Raw genomic sequence first — 26,689 nt, 5'->3', positions numbered from 1 at the left:
TTAATTATATCTTCTGTTCAAGATGGTAGATCATTATTGATCATAATATCCAATATTTTTTTATCTGAGGAGGGTTTTAATAAAAAACACAGTATTAAAATATATCACATCTGAATAATTTTTAATAAAATTAAAATATTTACAACATAAAGTTTTTTAGAAAACATTAATGACTTCGGTAGGTTTTCGTGCCCAGTATCTCTCTCCAGTTTCTGCAACGGTGGCACTAAAAAAGATTAGATAAGTAAATATAAGATTTACACCAGTTAAAATTTATTAAAGAACCTGAAGACATGGCTTCAAACAAATGATACAAAACTTTACCGCGTTGCTGCTCATAAAATAGAACAGTCATAAAATTGAAACAGAGGAAAAAAATATTAGGCACATATTAAAAGCTCAGATGATGTTTTTTCCACAGACTTACTAATATTATTTTGTAAACATCAATTTTTAATTTATGTTTCTTGCCTTGGCATAACTATTGCTGAATATTTTTAAAACTCATCTCAAGGTTATAGTTAGGACAATCAAGATCTTAGAGTTGCCCCTTTCTATGTTTAACATGCTTTCAAATTTTACAGCAAGATCTAAATGGATTAGCTTCTTTGTCTTCTTATACTTTACGTTTCATCTGCGCGAAGAAGGTTGGCAATCATCATGGTCATTCAGAATGACAGATCAAGTATTATAGACAAGATCAGTATTATAGAGTACAGATGTAGTGGAAGGAAGCGACTGGTATGTTGTGTCACAGAAAGGTCCCAAATAAAACTAAAAAGAAAATTCTATGAAACTGCCATAAGCCACTTAAAAAGAAAGAAAAACAACGAATTCCTGTGACGGAAATGGGAAGGTTTACATGGATGAGTGAAGTTACAAAAAAGGATAAAATTAGGAATAAGCATTTTAGGGTAAAAGTCTAGGGTAAAAGAAGACCTTGGGAGAGACGCTTAGGAAGGACATGTCGGTAAAGAGGATTGGTATTGGTATAACCCAAGATAGAAACTTCTACCAAAAATATTGTGACAATAGACACATTATCACTTAAGAAGAATGTAGCTATTCTGTTAAGAACAATATCTCCTGTGACCTCCACCAGTACGAATAACTTCATGACAGCTCCTTGATACACTACCTATAATGCTTCAAAGATATTAAAATACCTTTAATCATATAATCCATGTCTGAATATTAATATCTATCTGAATATTACATATTTCAAATGAATAATAAAAATACTCACTATAAGACATATTTTCCTGTTTTGTTAGGTGCTTTCCATACTAATTTAACATTAGACTTATCATTAGCATTTTTGTGTGTAATTGCGCTCTGAAAATAAAAGTCCATAATTAGTATAAATATTTCTACTATAGTTTAAAATCAAATTAATAAATATTAAAAAACTCCAAACCAAAAGGAAACCAAATTTTACTCAATTAAGACAACAAAAATTAGCAGTCAACTCTTCGTAATTTTACTTTTACTTTTTTTTTAATTTTTTACGGTGTTTATGAAGCATAAAGAGCATTACAAAAACTAATTAAAAAAATGTTTATTTGCATATCTAACTACCAGTTTTGAATGTTTGACTTACTTAGTATTCCTAAATTATACCGTGTAGTTTCAGTTGAATGGCTTGTCATATTTTTTTTTATATAAAACTGGTTTTTTAGGTTACTTCATGATATATGGATATGGAGTTCTAGATATAATCTAACCAGTTAATCACCGTAATTTATTGTTTTCCTTTAAAACATTTATTTAAAAGTACATAAGAGTGACCTTGCAAAAAATAAAGTAGCCATATCAGCGCCGTACTTAGAAAGCAATACTGTTATTTGCTTTGGAAATGTGACTGATTTTATCGAGATTGCAAATTTTGTTTGTCAGTTGCAATCTGCAATTAAAAACATGAAGCAAGTGGAAAGAATTTATTACATTAGCTATAAAAGAAATAATACTGCCAGTTTTATGTCAAGGAGCAACAGAAGCTCGCCTCTGTACCTTTTTATTTATAGTAGCTACTTATCGCGAAATGTATGAAAGCACCGACGAAAGACAAAATCAGCCCTCTGTCCAAAATCACAAACCAGGGATTAGAATTAATGCCATAGTCCGGTAAAATAAGGATGCAACCTCGGAATGAAAGATAATAAGCTGAAAATTTGCATACGTCTTTATTTTGATGGTATAAAACTTACCTCAAAAGTCTCATATAATCACGTGTCCGCGACTTAAGATATTTAAGGTCAAAGGTCACGAAAATGAGTTTTCTGCAAATATCTCGTTTCCCTTACACTTTATGACATTTAAGGTGGTAAGAAAAATTGTAGAATGGAAAATTCTCTTCAATTTTTGTCTGAAGTACTTTTATGTACCTTCAACCCTTCTTAAGATAGAGCCCAAAGAGTGGGGGAATGTTTACCTGTGTATACGGTAACGCGAAGTCAGCCAGTAGGATTCAATAAATAATATATAGTTATATAGTTAATTATTCACTTAAAATACTATTATTATCATTAAATTTTTATTATTTATTATTTAATAAACTATATTTTTATAGATATTAATTATAAAATATATATTTTATTTTTAACAAACATACAATATTAAATGAAATATTTCAAATGAACTTTAATGATATTTTTAACAGCTGTATATACGATAAATTAAGATCAAGTGCAGAATTCAACAATAATCATTTTTATATTTAATTAAATACTGAAAAAATCATATTTATTATTTTTTTAAATTACATATTTATTTATTAATCCAATAATCGATTTATTAAAGTTACAAATATAATATATATTCTTTTATTATGTATGGGTAATATTTTTGTATTAATTTTCTTCTTCATCGTCCTCTTCTTCTTCTTCTTCTTCCTCTGACTGCTCAATATCGGATTCATCATCATCATTCTCGTTTCTGAAGATCATCTGAAGTTGATGAAGCGTTTAGACATGATTGTCCATTAAACTGCCCACAAATTAAAGTACATTGCAATCCTGATTTCCTGCATCCGCAATTAGAACCACAACCTTTCTTGCAATTGCAAAATATTGTATTCAGCAGTTCTTCTGGTGCTGGCGGTAATAATGTTGTTATTGGTTCCAGAAATTCATTTTGCATTACCCAGCCGAATTCTTGGGGTTCTAAATCATTTCCCAACCAAATTTGGGTCTGATAATAGACACGAATGATAAACTGACGAGCTGCTGCACTTGAAGGTGGAAGACTTGATAACTGCACTGGTTTGTTGAGTCGGGTTGATTTGATGCACTGGGTGTATCGAAAAGAGTCTATATCGTCTTCTGATGTTGGAGCATTATACGCTGCTAAGAAAATACGTACTCCATTTTCAAATAATTCTTGTACAGAGCAGTTTTTTTGTTGAAATAGTTGAGGTGACTGATGTAAATGGTAATTTTTTTCGAACATTTTAATAAACGATATTTTACCTTTCCTATAAATCGCAGAAGTCGTATCACATCCACTAAACGCGTGTAAAAATAAGATGTGTTTCTTAGAATGAGGGTATTTATAATTAATATCTATAAATATAGTTTATTAAATAATAAATAATAAAAATTTAATGATAATAATAGTATTTTAAGTGAATAATTAACTATATAACTATATATTATTTATTGAATCCTACTGGCTGACTTCGCGTTACCGTATACACAGGTAAGCATTCCCCCACTCTTTGGGCTCTATCTTAAGAAGGGTTGAAGGTACATAAAAGTACTTGAGACAAAAATTGAAGAGAATTTTCCATTCTACAATTTTTCTTACCACCTTAAATGTCATAAAGTGTAAGGGAAACGAGATATTTGCAGAAAACTCATTTTCGTGACCTTTGACCTTAAATATCTTAAGTCGCGGACACGTGATTATATGAGACTTTTGAGGTAAGTTTTATACCATCAAAATAAAGACGTATGCAAATTTTCAGCTTATTATCTTTCATTCCGAGGTTTGCCCCCTTTTTTGCCTTATTTTACTGGATTACCAGAAATAACTCCACACAAAATCAAAACGGAACTTTTAGAAATGAAAAAAACAAATCCCCTGGCGATGACGAAGTAGTGATCGAAGCGATCAAACTAGGTGGAAATAAAATTGTCCAAGCTTTGGCCAAGCTTTTCACCGAATGCATCTACCAACGACCTGAAGCATGTTAGCAATATCTAGATGCAAGCTGCACAAGAGAGAGACAGATGAAAAGAGCTGAGCGAGACCTATGTCCAGCAGCGGACACATACAGGTTGATGATGATGACCTACTTATCACAGGTTAGAAATTATAGTAGTTCTTTCAGTGGAATTATGAAAAGAAGGCATCTAATTCCTGAGAATCTTTAAAACTACAATCTGGTTAAAACACACCAGCAGAATCCAATTTAGACAAATATTTCTGTATGTTGTGGATGCTCCTTTCCTCTAAGTAAAGACCAGAACCAAAACTTCTATATTTGTTATTTTACACTTCTATTACAATGTTTCTTGAAAACTGAGTTTAAACAATACTTTGCTGTGTTGGTAAGTACTTAATACGTAGATAGCGTAGTGCATAAACTTGTAAAAATTATAATTATGTGTGCGATAATTAAGGCGAGATATAGTTCTATTAACTGAGAACTGCGATATGATTGACTCAACTGACCAAGACGAGTGTCGAGATATAATTGTCCTACTGAGGACGAGATAGTTTTGTTTTTAAGATCAAATAAACAGCTTTTTAAAGAGATTTTAAGCGAGGAGAGATTTTTTGATCTTTTTATGGCATTTAGTTTTGAAAATTTAAAAGCAATAAAATATTTTACGACCAGCTATTAAAAAACTTTTTAGTGAGAATAGAACAACAACACATGTAGATAATAATAATTAGATATGTATATCAAGGGTTTAGTGACGGATCTAGACATGTGTCTTGGGAGGGGAACTTCCAATGAAACACCAACCAAAAGACATAAAAAATAAACCCAAACTACACAAAAGACATAAATAATGGGTTTTCTTTAATTTTAGATCTTGTTGGGGGAATTTCCCCTATCCCCCCGTGTATCCGCCCTTGAAAGGGTTCGATTAAAATTGTTTTTTATACCGATTGCCTACATTTACTGAAGCCTAGAGTTGTCCCTTTATAATATTATATAAAGAATGATTCGTAGAATATATGTAGAATAAAGATTTACATTTAAGACTTTTAACAGAACTCATTTTTTGTCGATAACGTAAATATATAACAAAAAATATAGTACAGAGGAGTACTCTGAAAATAAATTTCTCTTATATAAAGAAATTATGTATTAAAGTTAGACGTTCAATATATACACGAGAGTAAAGGAAACAAGACATAAGAAAAATTCAAACGGGGTTGTTTAATAAAACATAACAAAATTATCAGAGGATGACAGAAAAAGCATTTGTTAAATAAGTGGCGAAACTGGAAATGAAACCGTAAACGAGTTAGTCAGACAATATTTATGATTTTTAATTTGCCCATTACGGTTCTGTCTCCGTCCATTTCAATATTGAGCGTTTGGTCAAATTGGTTTTTTCATATTTGATCAAAACTTTCTAAATTATACTTGAAGCGTTTACCTTGAAAATTACGAATGCAGAAGAATATTTTTAAGATGCTAATTCACGTACTATATTAATTAAATTTAGTCATTTCTTATGTAATAAATGGAAGATTCTATTTTTAGGACACTAGACGTGATACATCTATTAGCTTGCTTGGGGGTCGTATTAAATAAATGCAAATGTCGCAACGTTCTCTTATGTCTCATTGTTTAGATTATTTTGGTCAATAAGACCAAAATGAATAATGAGATCAAACAAGCTATATAAAGAACATAAAAACAAGTGGAGAACGTGTGAACTAATCCTACTATTCAAAAAAGGAGATAAAAAGCAGCCAAAAAACTATAGAGGTATAAACTTGTTAAATACTACCCTAAAACTTACAACTAAAATAAAAGTCTACTGTGAAACACATTAACACTGAGATGAAATCAAGAATTTATAAAGCCAGTGTAAGACCAATAATGTCATATACATACCTTAGAAACAAGACCCGACACAGCCACAACGAAAAGGCTACTGGAAATGGCAGAGAAGAGATTACCGATAAGAATTACAGGAAATATGCTGAGAGATCAAAAGAGGAGTGAAGACATTAGAAGAAAATATAACGTACAGTGTATTAACAAATGGACACTAAATAAAAAAAAATGGAGTAACCACATAAGCAGAATAGGAGAGATCCATGTCGTCAAAATGGCAAGAGATAAGTCACCAATCGGCAGAAGAAGTATCGGACGACCGAGCAAAAGATGGAGTGACAACCTTTTATGGAGGTATTAATCCACCAAGGGCCTGCGTAGCGCAAGCGGTAGGATGCTTGCCTCGCACGCCGGTGGTCCGGAGTTCGAATCCTACCGCCGGCAAGAACAACTAGACATTTTTAAAAAATGTCTATAGGCCCCAGGTCGACTCAGCCTGAATAAAATGAGTACCTTGGGTAAAACCAGGGGTAATAATAGGCGGTTGAAGCGTAGCACTGGCCATGTTACCTTCCTTGTATACCGTAGGCCCTAGATATAGCAGACTACCCTGCTATACTCCCAAAGCCGCGAAGCGGTATAAAACGGGAGACTATTATTATTAATCCACCAATGAACAAGTAGAATTGCTTATGAAAAGGAAGAACTAGAATTAGAAAATAATTTATTCGATAATTTACAACATAAACTATTGATAGAACGCCTTCATGAATTTTTACTTGCTGTTAAAGTAATAATATTTAAAAATTAATTAACCCACTCAGGTGAAAAGAGCTACCTGGAATGTAAAAAGTATGTATCAGTCTGGAGAACTACAAAATGTTAAAAAAGAGAAAGAAAGACGAAATATAAATATACTTGATGTTGTACTACAATGTACCACAAGTTGTACTAACTACAATGGAGGAGAAAATCAGAGCATCGATATGGAGTAGCGTTCTCATAAGAAATACAATTAGAAAGTCATTACTATGATTGGCTCAAATTTCACATTTCTGGCAAGACCGAAGATGAGATCGAAATGTTTAATTAGAGTTTTACAATAAATTTTTAGAGTTTTACAATAAAGTTAATATATGACGACATTTTAGGAGACTTCAATTAAAAAATTGGAGCAGGTACTAATAGGACAGTTAGGACTAGGAACATAGAATTCTGATAAGAAAAGAATATGGTTATTACTAATACTTGACTTACCTAAAAGAAGACTATGTACATGGATATCTCCTTCATATAGACAAAATAATTGTCAGAAATTAGATAGATCTTATACTTGTATACAGCAGATATAATATCTCTATAACTATAACATTGATACTAGAATAATTTGTTTTGTACTTACGTTCTTATTGTTGTGGCAGTTAAGAGTTTGGAAGTCTGGATCGTTATCTGCAACAACCCACTCACCAACAGCTTTGTCTCCTTCTCTAACCTCTAGCAACAATCCTTTAAATAGACCACTGATAGTGATTTCTACTTGTTCTCCACCTTTTACTTCATTTTTGCTCAGACCGAACTTGTATGGGATTTCTGATGCCTGTGGATTAAAGGGATGCTTTGGTGTCATGTCGTCACATACTTCTAGGGGCGCTCCAGTGGAGTACGCATGGGTGTAGTAGACTACGGAGAGGAGGACTAGTAGTTTGAACATTCTGTGAACAATACATAATGAAAATACCTTTTCGTACAAGAATCTAAAACAAATAAATTAATATTAAGAAATAAAAGGTATTTCTTTATACACTGACTTATAATTAAAGTGGGAATGAGGTCTAAGGGTACTACTCTACTAAGTCTCACTTTTAAACCGTTGATTTTAGCACTTTTTGAGACTTCAAAACTCGCATCTTAAAAAATTCAAACTCGACAGGAGACAATCGACATTGATTCATCAAAAAGTAAGGTATGTTAAATTTACTGCGTGGTTGCTATTGGGACAATTTTGTTTATTAATTCCTCAATAATATGAACTCACAGAAAGTTACTTTGGATTTTGTAAATTTATATTGTAATCAAACTTTTAGATTTCTTTCAAGCTGTTGAGTTTTATTATAGGGTTTATCTGCATTATAGTTTTAAAAACTAAATGCCTGACAATAAGAAAAAACGCACATTTAAGAGTAAAACTGCAAGTAGATAATGTTCCAATCGAGCAAGTGAAAACATTCAAATACTTGGGAATGATGAGGAATGACCAATGGGTATGGAATCCTCAACTAGAAATGAACAAGCAAGACAAGCTTTTATTAAATTTAAGCTACGATGTAACCGCAATCTTTCTTTCAATCTCCGCTACAGGATGGTTAAATGCTATGTATGGTCCAAATTGTTATACGGCATGGAGACATGGGTTAAAAATACCCTCTATTAACAAGTAATATGGAACCATCTAATTATCCAAGGAAATATTGAGGGCAGGAGATAAGTAGGTCGCAGACAAATGTCGTGACTAGAGAATATGAAAAACTGGACGAGTGACTGACGAGATTTTGCAAGCCGCATTCACAACGCACTATAAGAAGAAGAAAATGTATCTGCTGTTGGTGCTTACTTGTGGTAGGTAAGTATTAATTGGGCAAACTTCTAGTTGGACCACTAAACCAATAGACTTCTCAGTACACATTTATTATATTTACCTTTCATATTCATTTGCTATTATTAACGTTAGGAGATTTTGAGTGAACTTTGGTACTACAGTCCTATGTCAAGAACATTGAATTATACTTTAATGGAATTGTTTTACAGGTCAAACCTTTTATTTCAATTAGCAGACGATTTCAATAGTACCATCAGCGTACTCGACATTTTAATTGATATCATTTATATTCAATGAAATAATTCAATGTCTTCAACGAAAAAAACTGTTGATCATTTGAATTAATTTGCTTGAAAATAATTAATTACGATAATTAAGATAGCAATCGTGTTAGTTAGAACCGAATATGAAAAATTAAATTATTTCCACTTATTTGTTCTTTTTAACGCATCACAATGACAGCATTTAAATATGATATTAATTATCCTTGAAGTTACTGAAAAGAGAAATAATAAGTTCAACAATTAACAAATTATTCTTTAACACCGCAAAGCATTAAAAAATTACTTATTTGATTTATTCCGAGAGCTATTACTAATCCTATGCTATATAAATGACCGCGGTAATTAAAATATAATAACATCTAATCTACAAACAAAACACAATGGAAACAAAGTGCTAATAAGTAGCATATTTTAGCTTTAGTGAGTTATTGACGAAAACGCGAGAAAATTTTCTAAAGAACGAGAATAAGAACATTCAATTAACAGATAAAAGGAGGAATTTAAGCTTCGAACAGGTTGGTATTGGAACCAACAGGTTGTAGTAACATTAGATGGAATTTGTACGGATGCGCAACAGATAAGTAGAGGTGTGAGACAAGGCCGTGTACTTTCACCATTACTATTTAATATTTACTCCGATGAATTATTTACACAAGCACTTGAAAACTGTACTGAAGGGATCTAGATAAATGGTGAAAATATAAATAACATTCGTTATGCCGACAATACAGTCATTATCGCTGAAAGTGAGAAAGACCTGCAGACGCTACTATATACTACACACAATTTATGAGGAACAGTTTGGTTTAGGAATAAACATGGAGTGCGACTTTGTAATCACAGGCGTACAAGAGACTCTTGGTAAGCGCGGGCAGAACTAGTCTGCTGCGGGTAGCAAGTGCTTACAGGACTGTGTCTGCTGCTGCACTATGGGTGATCACCGGCTGTGTCACCTTACCTGTGTTGGTGAGAGAGAGAGAGAGAACGGATATTTCAACGGAGAAATAGGGAGATACAAGTAGAGAACGTTAGAAGCGAGGAGAGGGCCATATCCATTGGGATGTGGCAGGATGAGTGGGATGCAACGGGGGATGTGGCACAGTTGACGAAGTAAATCATACCAAATCTGGGAGCTGGCTAGACTGCAAACACAGATGCATAGACTACTATCTGACGCAAGTGCTCATAGGACACGGGAGCTTCTGTAGCTACTTGCACAGGTTCAAAAAGGCCGAATCGGACAATTGTCTATATTGTGGGGCTTCGGACACTGTGTCACATACCCTTTTAGAGTGTGTCAGATGGGTAAGAGAAAGATGAACTAGAGAGAGTATTTGAGTCGGTGACAAAGATGGTAGAGAAGATGGTGATCGATAAGCGCCGGTGGAACAAAATCCACAACTATGTGAGAAAGGTGATGTCGCTAAAAGAGAAGGAAGAGCAGGAGCTAGATGCAGTTCTAGCAGCTATCTAGGAGACAGAACTAGGTCCGCAGAGGTGTGAAGAATGAGAGGTTGACAAGACAGGGGTAAAGGCAAGTGTGAATAAGATAGTGAGAGAGGCGGAAATGACGGCATGCACGTTTTGGAGGGAAAGCGAAGGAAAAAATCTGGTTAGGTAAAGGCGGGAGTGGTGGTAGCATAAGTGCGAGAGACAAAAGCTGATGTGCGATGACGAGCCACTGAGAATCGGGCAAAAGAAGGACATCGGGGAAAAGTTATGTTCTAACGGACAATCCCAACTGACAGTCCCGGTCACACCCGAGTTATAGAGGGCAGGGAGATCCGACACAGGACCAAGCTGGTCGACGTACGTTATTGTACGTTTTGTTGGATAGGACAAATCCTATACAATAAAACGTGGCATGTAAACAGCAAAACGTACGTCTTGTCGAATCGAAATGAAATCCAAGGTTGGTCATAGAAATGATGGGAGAAGCATAGTTTTGCGAGAACTGATAGGATAAAACGTTACGTGAAAATACATGTTCAGACAAGTCGTCCGATCTTGACTTATTTGACGACTAGTTCCACTGCAGTTCGTTTCATTTTTCCCAAAAAAAGCCTAATAATGTCAGATTTGCTGCAATGCACCCACGATTTTCTCGGGGAATTTATTGAATTGTTAAAAAGTTTTTAAGTAGTTATGTTTAAAAACCAAGTAGATTGCATTACAGGTTTCAGGAATTATTTGGCTTAACGCTGGTTTGGATATTATGATTGTGAACTCCAAGTCCTTGACGCTGGGTCCTGTTGTAAGATATCTGAGAGTTGCTGTGAGTCTTTCATGGGGTGTAATGGCTTTTCTCATGGTGTTACCAACTCTAGCAATTGACAATAGGCTGAGGTGGCCATTCGCAAATAATTGCGCCAGTCATCTGGTTCGCCTCTTTTAGTAACGAGACGTGGTAATACTGGCTTCTTTTTAGAAGCCCACTCTCTTGACCATCTTGTCTTTTCCCTCTTCATTACCTTTTTCCTCAGTCGTAGTATCTTTATAAAAAATACTAGAAAGCAGCCGTGTTTCCTCCATAATAAAAAAAAAACACTAAACAAACTTCACACAACTCAAGACTCTGAATTAGAAATGAGGTAGAAAACGGAAGGAAAAACGTAGTGTGTATACACTGGACAAAACGTACATTTTGTCGTACGTTTTATATGACCCACAAAACGTACAATAAGACGTAGTGTGAAAACGGGCCTTTATATTTCGCCAATCCACAAAAAAGGTACAAAAATCGATTCAAAAAACTAAAGGGGCATAGCGGTAATACCAACGATAGGAAGAATTTATTCTAGAATTTTGAAAAAAATTATGGAGAAATATAGTCTAAATAAACAACAGGAAAAACAAACAGGATATTTTGTACTGAAGGTTTCCTATAGATAATATATTGACACTAAAAATTGCATTGGAAAAGAATACAGCGGAATAGATACATGTGGATTTAACAAATCTTGAAAAAGCATATGAAAGCGTACTTATTGGGCGACTATGGTGAGAAATGCAAAATCCAGAAATCAGTCCCGTTTTGATTAGAACGCAGAACTATTATAGAGATAACCGGTCTACAATTAAAAGGGTTGTACGAGTATTTTATGGATAATTTAATTTACAAAACCAGCTTACTTTTAAATAAATACACAGATGCAACTAGACACCAATTTCTTGTGTTTTACACGAAAGCTTTTTGCATATAATACTAATATCACAACATATTTTTTCGCACTTAAATAGTCAAATACATTATGTATGATTTAAATATTTACAAATCCCTCCCTGATTTTCTCCCACGTTCAATATTGAATTTATCGATATTCATTTTTTTTAATGATGGCAAACACATTTTTATTCGTATGTCTGGTACATTAATTAACACATTAGAGCTAATTTTTTTTTGGATATTCCTAAGCTTATTTTTTGTTCTACTACATTAATTAACACATCAGAGGTAATGAATTTTTTAAAGTATTCTTACGTGTCGCTTTTTACTTTATTTTAAAATTGTAACAGTAGAATTTTTAGCATATTATATCTTTTCATTATGCGTATTTTTTCATCTCGTTAAAAAAATTGAACTATATACCATATAAAGATACTATAGTTTAAAAAAGCGAAAGAAATTTAAAAAAAACTTCTCTTTTAGTAATTGGTATATTTGATTATGACATTGCCAGTGTTTGTTAAGTTTAAATAAAATTTTACATGTAAACCAAAAGTTTTTAAGCCGAATTGTAAATAACCTTTTGCAAATGTACAAGTATCACTGATGATTCACCAGGACAGACGGACGAAACAGTTCATACCAGATCATTCGCCAAAATTTATTGCAGTACTAATAAGTGAAGACATGAAAATAGTCAAAGTCACAGTAGGTCTGCTAACAGGGCCCTGTAAGCTGAATAGATAGTTGAAGTTGATGAGATTGGCAGATGATGCAGATTCTATCATCTAGATATTTATTATAAACTAGTGATATTGCCAATCGCATGTGACGGGAGATCTTAATTTTTTTCTTTAATAAATTTTATATTTCTTATATAAATCTTGTATTTATGTTTAATAACTTCATTTTGATTATCAAGTAATTTAATTTAATTTAATTTTATTTTATTTTATTTTATTTTGTTTAATTTTATTTAGTTTTAATTAATTTAATTTAATTTTATTTAATTTTATTTAATTTTATTTAATTTTATTTAATTTTATTTAATTTTATTTAATTTTATTTAATTTTATTTAATTTTATTTAATTTTATTTAATTTTATTTAATTTTATTTAATTTTATTTAAATTTATTTAATTTCATTTACTTTTATTTAAGTTTATGGACTTTTATTGAATTTTATTGAATTTTTTTGAGTTTTATTGAATTTTATTGAATTTCATTGAATTTTATTGATTTTTAATCAATATTATTGATATTTTATTGAATTGTATTAAATTTTATTAGTAAATCGCAAAAAAGCCACATGGAAGGTTCGGTGGCGAAGTTATTAGACCTTCTAAAAAGACTGGGCTATCGTGTCTTTTGAAAAAGTAATTCGAGAGTCTCAGATTAACACAAATGGCACTATCTTTAACATATGCTCAAAAGACGAAATACATGTATTGTACTAGGTCAAGCAACCAGACACCTACAAGAATAATAAATGACGATTTGGAACTGGAAGATGGGAACATCGGCATATACCTAAGTTCGCTGTTGACTATGAGTACGAAGAACAACGTCAACGAAGAAGTTAAAAGAAGAATAGTCCTTGTCAATAAGTGTTACTATGGCTTGAGAAGACAGATGACCCCAAAACTACCCATAAAAATTCTAAGAAGAATTTTTTTTCTAAGAAGAGCAAGGTTTATGGCGCATGCGTTGCAACTTGAGTTGTATAGAAGTTTTGGGGAACCTAACGTCGTAAAATTCATTAAGGTACCAGGCTTTAAATGAATAGGATATGCAATCAGGCAGAAGGAAGGTGCAACCAACAAAGTTTTGGATAGAATAAGGCCGATGGGATAACGAGTCAGAGGAAGACCGAGACTTACGTATCAAGAAAACTTAGAAGACGATTTAAAATCTGTTGAAGTTAGATCATAGAGAAGAGTTGCCACATGCAGGAATAAGTAAATGGAGGATTGTTCCAATGTTGATTGAATTTGTCGGGGGAGGCAATATTTAAAGGAAATTCTAAAATTTGGGAGAGAAGGCAAAAATATTTTTTATGTAGATGAAACATGGATAAATGAAGGGCATTTTGTAAAAAAACTTCGGCAAGATAAACTGGTTACAAATCCTCGTCAGGCATTTATAGAAGGTTTGTCTATGGGTTTAAAGTTTCCAAATGGTAAAGTTCGCTGTATAATTACCAGTCATATTGGAGGAGATAACGGATTTGTTGTGGAGGCTTGCTAGATTTTATTTCAAATTCTACGAATAACGACCATGAAGAAATGACTGGTGATGTTTTTGAGGAATATTTCAGTCAAATGATAGATTTATTACTGAATAATTCTGCAATAAACATGGACAATGCCAGTTACCATTCAAGATTAAAGGAACCGTTACCTAACACTAAATGGATAGAGCAAGAACTCTTGGATTGGCTAATAACCAAAGAAATAGTAGTGCCAGCAGAAGGTTTACTCACAAAAGAGTTATTGCAGCTATGCAAATAATATTCACCAAAATTTAAGAAGACTAGTGTAGATGAAATATCAAAAGAACATGGAGTTAAGTGTTGCGATTACCACCTTATCTGAACTTAATCCCATAGAATTATGATTTCTGTGTGAAATAAAGAAACTGATGATGATAATGCCTCCTTATTGGAAGAAGACAATTTTATGTATTTAGGTATGTAATTATATATTTGTATCACTAATTAGAAGGCAAAAAGGTAAAAGTTTATATGACGCTGTACCCGAAATATATTTATTATTAAATTGTAGGGAAATATACTAAAATATTGACATTTTAGTTTTTTTATCCATCCATCCATCCAATCGCACTACAGCCCAAATCGGACCTTGGCCTCCTTCAACAAGCTTCTCCAAACATTTCGATTTACTGCTGTTCTTTTCCATAAACGCGTTCCCAGGCAGTTCCTGGCATCCTCATCGACTTCGTCTTCCCATCTCTTTTTAGGTCTTCACAGGTCTTTTTCCCTGCATTCTTGCATTTAGTAATTTTCTGGGGATTCTATTCTCATGCATGCGGACCACTTGCCCTGCCCACCGTAATCTCTAGCAGTTTCTAACTATACTGCAGTTTAGTATATTGTGCTAGAGTTGGTTCGCTGGTTAGTTTTTTTATATTAAAATAATTTTATGTTCCCCGTCACTGAGGCGTTCACTTATTGCTTAATCCCTTAGGGTTTGCCCATTTACATTTTATGATGTGTTGTATTTGAGGTTTGTCGGGATGATCATATTAAAGTCAAGTGAAAATAATTCAGATAAGAAGGTATCAATTATTACGTTTTTCTGAGCACTGTATTTAGACCTTTGCTATAAAATTTGTGCTATCAATCATTTTCAAATATACTATAATATATTCAAACAACATAGACAATAAAAGAAAAACAGAGATATAGAGATAATAATGCTGTATAGTCTTTGGAAAATATTTAAAAAGATCATCAGCGAAAGAAGTACGTGGCACTTATAGAACAGACAAAAACAAACAAACAAAAAAACAAACAGTCTGGTAGACAAATGAAATAAAATAAGAAATACAACAGGAAAAGAAATAAATAAGAAAGCGAAAAAATTAATCAAAGACCCTAATTAGAAATATTTAGGTGGGAAAAAGATTTTCCAGATTTTTACTAGGAGTAGAAATGAAAATATGCAAGGAGTGTCTCTAACTGACGAATTAGAAATCATGGCAATATGAAAATATTATCTTAAAGTCTTGTCGATACTGGGAAAAATAAATCAGGAAAGTATAAATTATGAAATAAACGATGGAATAGAAAATTGACAAGACCTTATTACATACGAAGAAATGAGAAAAACAATAAAAAGACCCTATAAAAATTGGAAAAGCCCTAAAAATTATAGTATAACATCAGAAATCATAAAAAATCTGGGAAACAACGCAATAATTCTGCTATTATAAATACAGAAAGTCACAGAGTTTTCGCAAGGTAAGAAGTACAATGGATCATAAATTTATTATTAATAAAATTATCACTACAGTACAAAACAATGGTGAATATCTATATCTGAGATTTATTGATATGAAGAAAGCTTTTGAAAAATTACTTAGAGCTAAAATTTGGGTGTTAAGAGACAGTAAACTGTATCATAAGCCAAAATAGAAAATCACCAAAGAAAGAAAGAGTGATGAGGTAAGGAGGTCCAAGTCTCTTGTCGTTCATGGGTACTTGCACTGAATAAATAGCAAAATATCTGTTAAGCGAATGTGGAAAGTAATATCATCAAAAAAGGCAAGCAGAGGAAGGCCTAAAGAGATTTAGCATAATGCGGTTGGAAAGATATTTAGACAGGACTAAACAGTATGAAGCTAAAGAAATTGCGAAAAACAGAAAGGAAAAATGGAAACATTTTGTAAAAGGTATATGGAAATAATTTATACCCCTACCCCCTACATGGGTCCAAAAAGTCCAAAAAATATAGATTTTAATTTTCAAAAATATTTTCATTATTTTGCTGCTTTTACAACGAACAGTTATATTATTTAGTAAAACTTGTTGCAAAAACTTATCGAATGCGTCGATTATATTTTAAAAATATATCATTAATTGTGGAAAAAAAATAAAATATAACACACTTAAAATAATCCTACCTGATATTTTCAACTGAATTGTTTTAGCACCAACGTCTTTGATACTGAATGAAGAATTGATGTCCCAGATAAGTTATTTTACTTTCATTCGTTTTTGGTAGGGATATTCATTTGAAGGACTTATTAACGTATTTCTTAATAATATCGTTTTAATAATGAGTAGCGATTATACTTAAAACAAGAAATGTTTATTGTTCCGACAAACGGATCAACAGCATTTATTGAGACTTTCTAGATTCAACAAATTACTTATAATTGCCGTTAATTACATCATACATTATTTGTAGCTATATTCAGAAAGGGCGTTAATACAATCTATATATACAACAACGCTACCCATTATAGTCGATGACGACTTTGATTAATTTACTATTTCTTGGATGTGAGAATGTTGTTTTAGGTTTTTTGAAACCTCTTCAAGAAATGCCAAAATTGATAAGATTAGGTTGGTTGAAACATTTGTAATGACATGTCATAGGATGGCAAAGGTACCCCAAATGAAAGCAGGTGGTCTTCTTATAGTTTAGCTATGGGAGGGGCGGATACACGGGGAGGGAAAATGGAGAAATCCCCCAGCAAGGTCCAAAATTAAAGAAAACCTATTATTTATGTCGTTTGGGTTTATCTTTTTTATGCCCTTTTGGTTGGTGCTTCATTAGATGTTTCTCCCCCCCCCCCCCAAGGCAAATATCTAGATCTGCCACTGGCTAAAGGGGTTTTTACTGAGACGATCAAGTGGTTAGTTAACACAAACATTTGAAATCGGAGCGTATTATTAACAAAACGAGGCTATGACCGTACGTAGTACAGGTATCGTTGTGCAATAAGTCTAAAAATCTAGAGAAAACTAATTCCCTTTGTGTTATTGACTGTAGAGCTCTTAAGAAGTGTATTCGAGGACATAGACTTTTCAGGAAGCTCATTACCAATGGAGATCAGCGAAGCTGTAGAGGTGAACCGAGTCGATTGGTTCAATGAGCAAGGTGTTTTGAGGACGCTTTGAAGTCCTAGTATTTCCAGATTTCTTGTTTAGAGCTTGGGTTTAACGTGGCTTTAATACCGAATTTGTATAAAGGCCTAATTACGCAGAGTTGATCTCTCTGGAAATTGCGTGATATTTGTGATGTTGCCTGCAGTTGAGGCATCTTTTGTGGATATTATGCGGTGAAATGTTCTGTCTACTTAGTTTCAGAGTCTGCAAACACTGACGAAATTTGTGGGATGTTGTATGATCTGGCAATTATACGTCGATTTTAGTAAATGAGAATTTGGACTTAATCAGGCTAGCGTCATCGTCGGTGAATTCCCTGTTCTTTGTCTATCTCCAATGGTGTTCGAATTCTCGAAAATTGATGGTGTGATATGTATTAGAATGTACCGCCTGTTCTTAGATGTAAAGAGAAGATGTAAAGGGATTCCAAGATGATAAGTGGAGCTCGTTTGCTTTTATGATTTGGTCGACTTTGCGCTGATGGAAAATATTTATATGGATATGCTCAACTCTACATATCAGAGAAATAGTAGTTAACAAATTATCGTACTTCTTTAATAACATATATGAAACAGGAACGCTCCCACAGGACTGGTTAACTTCCACATACATAGCCCTCTCCAAAAGAAGTGAGTCAAGAAAATGTGACTACCATAGAATAAATCCTGATGAATTACACCACAAAAATCTTTATGCGGATCATTCCCGACAGAAGAACAGAACAGGGAATAGAAAAGCAATTCTGGGACTAAAATTGTTAGTGGAACGCTTTTTTAATTACCGAAAGGCACTCGACTGTATAAAGCACGCCAAAATGATTGAAATCCTACAAGAGATCGGGCTGGATGGGTAGGACATAATTAATATCCGCCAATATAACAACACCTCAGGATAGTGTTATGCCAGCCCCTTGTCTAAGATCGAACATTAGCACAGCGTTCAATGACCTAAGACTTTATAGAAGATACGCAACAAAGCAGGTGTTTATAGACGCTTCGAAAATTTACGATGTTGACGTCACCGAATAAACTACCTGTGTCTGGTCTAGATGATTCGGCACTCTACGCAGGCGTTCGAGATTCCAGCAGCCTGACGTCACGACGGTTCTTCGCTAGAATTCTATAATACCGGGACAATAAAAATGCAAGGAATTAAATCGTAGAGAGTTAGTCTAAGATATAAATTTGTAGTGTCACGTAATAAAAATATTATAAATTAATTAATTGTGTTTTTAGTGTTAGTTGTAAATACTAAAAAAATAACTAAATAAATTAAAAATAAAAACAGTCCAATAGAATCAAATTGACCGTAATGGTCGCCAACCTCAACAGAGATGGCACATAGAAGAAGGCTTGACTCTACACTCTTATGTATTTGATTAAACGGCGATAGAAATGGCCTTAGGCGTAGATGCTCTGTCCTATAAGTGCCTAGAAGAAAGGGCTTTAATCCTGATTATTTTAGACCTTTTTAGCGTGAGTGTATGTAACTCCTAGTTCTTTGAATGTTTTTCAAATAATATTCTTTGGGAATTTTTCAGTGCAATATTCTTCGGAAGTTTCGAAGAAGTCGCCGTAGGACTTGATATGGCATGATGAAACGGTTGAGGGTTTTTAGAAAAGGGCTAATATTTTTATTCTATCGTCTTACCAGCAGAATCACTGAAAAGGAGGAGCGTAAGTTTTTCTGGTAAAGATGTATTGATTACTGATCCTTTATTTCTGATCCTAATTCCTTTATTTTTTTTTCTTCGCTACTCTTAAAATAGGATGAGGAAGACATTACTCTTTTATTCCTGGGCTAAAGGAGGGCCTAGTTCAATACACCGTATTAACGAGCTATTAAATCCTGTAAGGTGCTCTTACAATACAACTGAGATTGTGACATTGACCGACTATATCCTTCACGCCCATTTCATCGTAATTATGGACAAAATATTTTTGTTTTTCTTCCTGTGCACTTTCACTGTATTGAGTCTTCTGCACAAGCGCATTTCTTAGCATGACAGATTACCGCGAGCAGTTTATGCACCATAAGTCAGTACTGGCAGCATACATTATTCAAAAACCTTCGTTTTTAGATTTGTTGGTATATTGGTTTTAAATACCGTACTTTTTGGTTTGTCGAAAGCCACCCGTGCTAATTTTAATCATCTTTTTATTTGGAAAGTTTCATAAATTTGATCTAATCTAAATTTGTGGTCTAAGGTATAAATTGGGTACTGGATTTCTGTATCGTTTATGGATATGTTACTATATATTTTTTCCGATGACATAGTCCTTGTATTTTATATTAGCTATGCCATGGTCATCATCTCATTGTCTTTGGGAGCCCGGTCAAGTCCGGGAATTTTTAGCAACCCTCGTGCATCGTCTTGTCCGCTAGCTACCAACGTAACTGAGGACTTTGAAACGACCAGAAACTAAGGTAGTTACTTCCTTATCCTAAAAATATAAAAACGAAAAGTAACAGTGAACTCACGATACTTATATGAAAAAAACGATGCTGGATGAATTAGACAACGTCAGTCTATGTATTATGGATACGAGAAGAGAATGGACAATAATATAATATATAAATATATAATTTACTTGTAAATTCTCCTTTCGAGAGTTGCCAGTTAAATCATTACTAAATCTAATTTTGTTAGTTAATTAGTTAATTAACTAGTCTAATACTTTTTATTAACATCTAGGTATATTAGTAAAAAAGGAGCCCTTCATGTACTTATTACATAAATTACTATTAATCCTAGAACATTAAATAACCTCTATAGATAAATTACAGGAAGATTATTTTCTAACAGTACCAGTAATTAAATAATTTCTTACTCAATGATAAAATAAGAAGATATAATTTAAGTATTTATCAGTGTTTAAAAAATATCCTTACACATCAAGGTGAAAATTATGTACCTATATTTTTATTTATTATATAATTCCCATTTGAGAATAAAGATAGTAATTAACTCTTCCTTATCCTTCCTATATATATATATATATATATATATATATATATATATATATATATATATATATATATATATATTATTGTGATATTTAAAGTCTTGGTGCGCCAAGCAATAATTAGCTAATTAATTTTTTTGATTAATTAAAATTATTTAAATGATATGATTATGACTCTATCACAATTTTTAATTCTTTTATCTCAGGGTTAAATTCGTGCTTCAATATCTATGCTATTACATGTGAAAGGTAAGGTCCAGAGAATACCGGAATAATAAAAAACACATATGATCTAACACTATATATTGAAATAAAAATAATGAAATAATTCACACTCAAAAGTTTTCAATAAACAAATCTCATATAAGGATTCTCAAAATTTTGTTCTCCGTACGTGAACAATCAAAATTTATGGTACAAACAATATTAATTGAAAACTCAAAATCCCAAACTATTCTAACTCTCCTAATCAAAATATTTATATCCTTTCTAAATTACGAGTAAAAATTGTGTTATCAATAAAAGAAAAAAAAACTGCAGAAAACAAAAATATCTCTCTCTGATGATGAGTGGTCCAAATCCTTGTTCCTTGTAGACTGTATTATCTCCTCTCAACCGCTCCCTATGTAATCAGCAATCTTACAACAGATTGTTGCAAGTATATCGTCCTTAATGATCTCCTTCAAAAGCAAAAATCATTCAAATTATGATAGCCTTTCTCCTCTCGATAAACTGAATCTCTCGTTGGCCCGAGTGAAAAATGACTCTTGGAATATCTTCTCTTTACGATAAACTGAATCTCTCGTTGGCCTGAACAGTGACTCTTGGAATATAAGTAGGAAAATATGACTTACAATATTTTGCTGCTTCAGCTTCTGTCAGATACACTAAACTCCACAAAAACTCACTAACATTCAACACTACTGCTTGCTACTTCTTTGGAACCACCAGAGAACAATCACTGTTCCTCTTACAGACTTGGAAAATCAACTGACTATATCTTTTCTCTCTCCTCAATCTCGCTAAACTTTTTCCTACATACTTATCCCACCTTTTTCAATCTCCGCCAATCACAACTCGTCACAATTCCCCCATTTTTTCATTTCGATAACAAACAAATTTTTACCTATACTTATAAATTACCTAAAACTTATTTACAAATAATATTTTTCTATAATTCTTAAAAACTAACAAAAACCACTTTCTATAATCCCTTCTATTGTCTTTAATCACTGCATTAATGTATTTTGAAAAACCCCGTTCAATTGTCTGTGGCTTTCACTTAAACTTATGCGGGTCACTCAAGTATAACAAAGAAATAATTTATGCAAAACTTTACATTTTGTTTAGTACAGGTAATTCAAGACTTTAATAACTTTCCTTCTCCGAAATGTTTGTTGGATATTATCCTACTTATCTGAATTATTTTAATGTTTTTTGAACTTTGAAATATTTTAAACAAACCAATATTTTTCTTGATTTTACATATCATAACACGCCATTTGATCTGCCGAAAACTCTTTGTTAAATTTTAAAAATGACAAAAGTTTTCTAGGATCAAATTATTTCACTATGTTATTAAAATCTACTTATGATACTGACAAATGTCGTGAATGTTAAAATACCCCGTATATTGCCTGTCTTTATACGGGATTGGATATATTTTCGTTTTAAATTTTTCCAAGTATTTTCCCTTAGAAGAAAGTTCATAATTTTTAACCACTTGATTTACTTTATTAACAAAATCTCCATGGTTTCCTAAAATCTTCTCTATTTCCTTCTCCATGTTTTTTCCACAATTTATTTTTCTTTCATCCACCTTTTGTTCACATGTGTTCACTGTCCATAATACTTCTTCACAAAATTCTGGATTCTCGTCCATCAGTGCCATTTTTTCTTCTGTTTTCTTTTTATCCTCTAATTCCCTTTGGTATTCCGAGCACCATGTTTCTATTCCTTTCATTTCTCTGATGATACCTTCTTTTTCTTCCTGCTTCCATTCTGTTTTATCGTCGGTTGCCAACAATTCTTCTGTACCTTCTATTTCCTGTTTTTCTCTGGTCTCCATCTTATTTTCCTGCTTTCTTTTCGAACTCTTCTTCTTTTTCTTCCTTCTCTTTTTCTTTTCTGTTAGATCTTGTTCTTGTATTTTCGGTTTATCCTCTACAGTCATATCGATTTCTTTGCGTTTTTCCTGTGCATTGATCCTTCCAGAATTTGTTTTCCTATCTGTTTGCTTTTCTTCTCCTGTGTTGTCTGGTTCTGCTCTGATTTCCAGTTTATTTTCCGAAAAATTTATGGTGATATCTTTTTTCCTCAATTCATCAATTCCCGCTATCATATCATGATTTAAATCTTCAATCACCACACATTTCATAATATGGAATTTGTTTCCCACTCTTATCTGTACTCCCAAGCCTTCGTTTACTGTCGTCAAATTTTTATTGTTTGCACCCACTAAATCAACCCTAGGAATCTTATACACAAATCTGTCCAAATTTAATTCTTTTACTAGTTTTTTGTTGATTAGCGATATCTCCGATCCAGAATCAATCACAATTTTAATCGCTTTATGTTTTATAAATGCATCTAAAAATATTAGATTAGAATTAGAAATTTGTCTGTCGTTTCCTATTGCTACATGATTCATCTCTCTTCTGTTTTGTCGTTGGAATCTCTGATTATTTCTATCGTCCCTTTGTTCGTTCGTATTCCTATTCGGAGGATTTTGTGCATCTCTATTCCTGTTGTGATTTTCATTTGTTCTATTTTGTGTATCATTCCGGTTATCGTAATTTTGTTGTCTATTGTAATTATTGTAATTTCTCGGCCTATATTCGTTTGTTGATCTGGGATGTCGGATAAATATATATATATATATATATATATATATATATATATATATATATATATATATATATATATATGTATATATACATATATATATATATATATATATATATATGTATATATATATATATATATATATATATATATATATATATATATATAAAGTATAAGTATAAGTAAAAGTAAAAGTAAAATGTAGTGGCTTGTCTCGCAAAACAGGAAAAAGGTGTATCGATGGAAGGCAACCGTATATACGTATTGCTGACTATTGCTTGTCTTCAGTACAGTGCAGCCAAGTTATAAAAGAAGTTTGTTACCTTGGGAAAGGATCACTAAAGGAGCAATGCGACCAATTTGTGACATTAGAGTTAGAACACCCTAATAATTTCCAGGGCAACAACTAACAGTAACCACGGAAGAAGCTACAGCTACCTGGAGAAAGGAATGCCAAACGTTGAAACGTTTAAAACAAATGGAAAATGTTAAAGATCGTCGCCTAAGGTTGATGGCTTTAAGAGACCGCTTCTCCAGTAGAAGGTCTATTACAAATCAATGATTTGCAGAATATGGAAAACATTCACAGTTTTGGTCTTTTTTCATTTCGGCCACACTGTTTGCCACCTCTGACCCCTGAACATCAACGTAATCGTCTTGAATGGTGCATAGAATGATTGGCTGGGTACCAGGAATGGAATAGAGTTGTCTTAAGTGATAAGTTTTGATTCTGTTTAAAGATGCATCATGGCCGAACCAGAGTCGGAAGACCGCGTGGTGGTAGACGAAATCCACAGTTTTTGTCGAATAGTACATGCACCGCACTTGTGGGCCCATGTTATGGTGTTAGGTGACATCGCATATGGTTCAAAGTCATCTCTCATCTTCATTAGATGGAACATGATAGCTTAGCAATATTTAGAACAAACTCTGGTACCTTATCTTATACTTTATCTTCAGACGCTCCACCATTCAATTTGTCAGGGAGATAACGCAAGACCACACATTGTGGGAGTCATCATGGACTTCTTTGAACATTTGGAGTAACTTTTTTCCTCTGATCACCTAGATTTCCAGATTTATGTTCAATTGAATACCTGTGGGACAATGATGGGTCGGAGATTTCTTAATTTAGAGCATCGTCCTCAAACTGTGGAAGCACTTCGGCAAGAGTTAATTAGGGCATGGAACGAGGTAACCCTAGAGGGTTATTGGCCACCTAATCAGAAGCGAACCCAGGCGCATTCAAGAGTGTATTGCCCACCGAGGTGCATCGACACATTAATAATTGACATCCTCTTTACACCACATTTAAAAAAAAAGTTTTAACTTTTTTAACTAAAACATTTGCAGTACAAAAGCGGACAATTCAAAATTGTTTCTACATTCATATTCTGCTTCTGGTTGAATAGAATTACTCCAGTCGTCAAAGACGAAAATTCCACTAAACCTCTAAAAATTATACAAACAAGCTGAAGTTTGCTGAGAATGCCAATGTTGGAACCTCAAAAAAAATATATAAAAAGTTTTACGACCTTTACCCCACGGCTTCCCCCTAAAACCACCACTCATAAGGGGGGGAATCTATTTACCAAGAATTTGTACGTTGCAAAAAAAATATTTAACAAAAATGTTTATTAGCACTTTTTCTACAGAATAAACCGTTCTCTTAGAAACAACGCTTGAAGCCACCGGTGATTTTCAATGTCAGGTGAAACAAAAAAAATTCCGTAACGTATGATCGTTTATGATGTGAATGTTTAAAGTTAGATCAAAGTGAATATAGTAAAGATTAGGCTCTAGCAATGAAAATTTCATAGCGACCGGTCAATGGGAGTGATACATTTTATTGACCTCATGAGAATAGTAATAAAAGTAAATTTTAGTTATTTATATATTTATATATATATATATATATATATATATATATATATATATATATATATATATATATATATATATAGAAATGGAAAAGGATAATGCGAGTGAATAATAAAAGTAAAAAGTAATGGCATGTCTCGCAAAACAGAAAACTAAAAATGGTATATCGTATGGTATGATGTATGGTGTATGGTATGGTATTTACTTATATATATATATATATATATATATGTAAATATATTCCAACTAATTTAAGGTACTCGGCACAGTAGTCACTTCTTTCAAAAATCAATAAAATAATTTTCCACTAATGTGTAACCAAATGGAAAACACATTATAATATATGGATTACGATCGATATGCATATTTCTTTGTTAACCAGACCAGTTCTGATAACAACGTAGTTACTAGGAAATCAATTCCAAGTAATACAAATAATATGGAAACGAAATTTACAATGAAAAATAATTTTTTAACAAAGAACATAGACGGGACATTTCATAAGATCAATGATACTACGTAGTACCACCGTTAATTACCAGAAAAGGCAGAAAATCCAACAAATTTTAAATTGATAACAGAGTAAATGACGAAGTACACTTTTAATCTTTTTGTTTTATATAATTACATATTTGATACAATCGTAAAATAGAAAATAATAAAAAGAGGTTAAATCTTTGTAAATGGGTATATTTAAAAAACCCTTAAAAGGGCTACATCAAATAACACGAACGTTTTCGGAACAACAGTTCCATCATCAGGTTAAAAATACAGGTTAACATGCCTGAGCCACCAAAATATTAGGGTAAAAACCCTTTAAAATATATAAAGTTAACAAAGATTGTACATAATGCTATTATTATTATTTGATGTTTAATATTTAATTAAAATTTTACTTCAGGTCAATTTTTTGTGATACGTGGTTACAGCCAGCTGCAGGAATTATTTTCCTTGTGGATTTTGGAAAATAATAATTTGCGTGTAAATTTGTAAATCAGGACGGAAAAAATATAAGACATTTAAAGGAAATAGAAAAATCGGTAAGATAGTTTCGAAACAAATTCAGATTTCTGCTTTAATCTGGAGCCTTCTAAAAATTGCAAGGCACAGCCAGACGTTGATAAAGATGTTAATAGAGACATGGGGAATCTATAATTTGCATTCCACGACATGTCTCCTCAACTAAGCAGAAATCCTTAACGAATTTGTTTCTTGTACTCATACAGAGTAGATCCGAATAAAATGAAAAAGACAGAAAAGATTTGATTTCACGTTCAAAGCGTCTATGTATCTGT

The 26,689-nt window shown here is 32.7% G+C and overlaps 1 protein-coding gene across 2 annotated transcripts; it reads right to left on the bottom strand.

Annotated features, from left to right (window-relative positions):
* Nucleotides 1-94: 94 nt before the first annotated feature.
* Nucleotides 95-16,846, bottom strand: l(2)34Fc (reeler domain-containing lethal (2) 34Fc). Of its 2 annotated transcripts, none has more exons than XM_072533072.1 (4): nt 16,713-16,846; nt 7,425-7,734; nt 1,247-1,335; nt 95-226 (listed from the first exon to the last, which is right to left on the bottom strand). In XM_072533072.1, the coding sequence occupies exons 2-4, from the start codon at nt 7,731-7,733 to the stop codon at nt 157-159; spliced, it is 468 nt and encodes a 155-aa protein (XP_072389173.1). In that variant the 5' UTR covers nt 7,734; nt 16,713-16,846; the 3' UTR covers nt 95-156. The 2 variants fall into 2 exon arrangements, with proteins under 2 accessions (XP_072389173.1, XP_072389181.1); XM_072533080.1 differs by lacking the exon at nt 16,713-16,846 and adding an exon at nt 12,035-12,172.
* Between the last annotated feature and the right edge of the window lie 9,843 nt (nt 16,847-26,689).

The sequence above is a fragment of the Diabrotica undecimpunctata genome, chromosome 1 (genome assembly GCF_040954645.1).
Source record: "Diabrotica undecimpunctata isolate CICGRU chromosome 1, icDiaUnde3, whole genome shotgun sequence".
In the NCBI taxonomy this organism is placed as follows: domain Eukaryota; kingdom Metazoa; phylum Arthropoda; class Insecta; order Coleoptera; family Chrysomelidae; genus Diabrotica; species Diabrotica undecimpunctata.
This window is presented reverse-complemented; position numbering and strand designations above follow the sequence as displayed.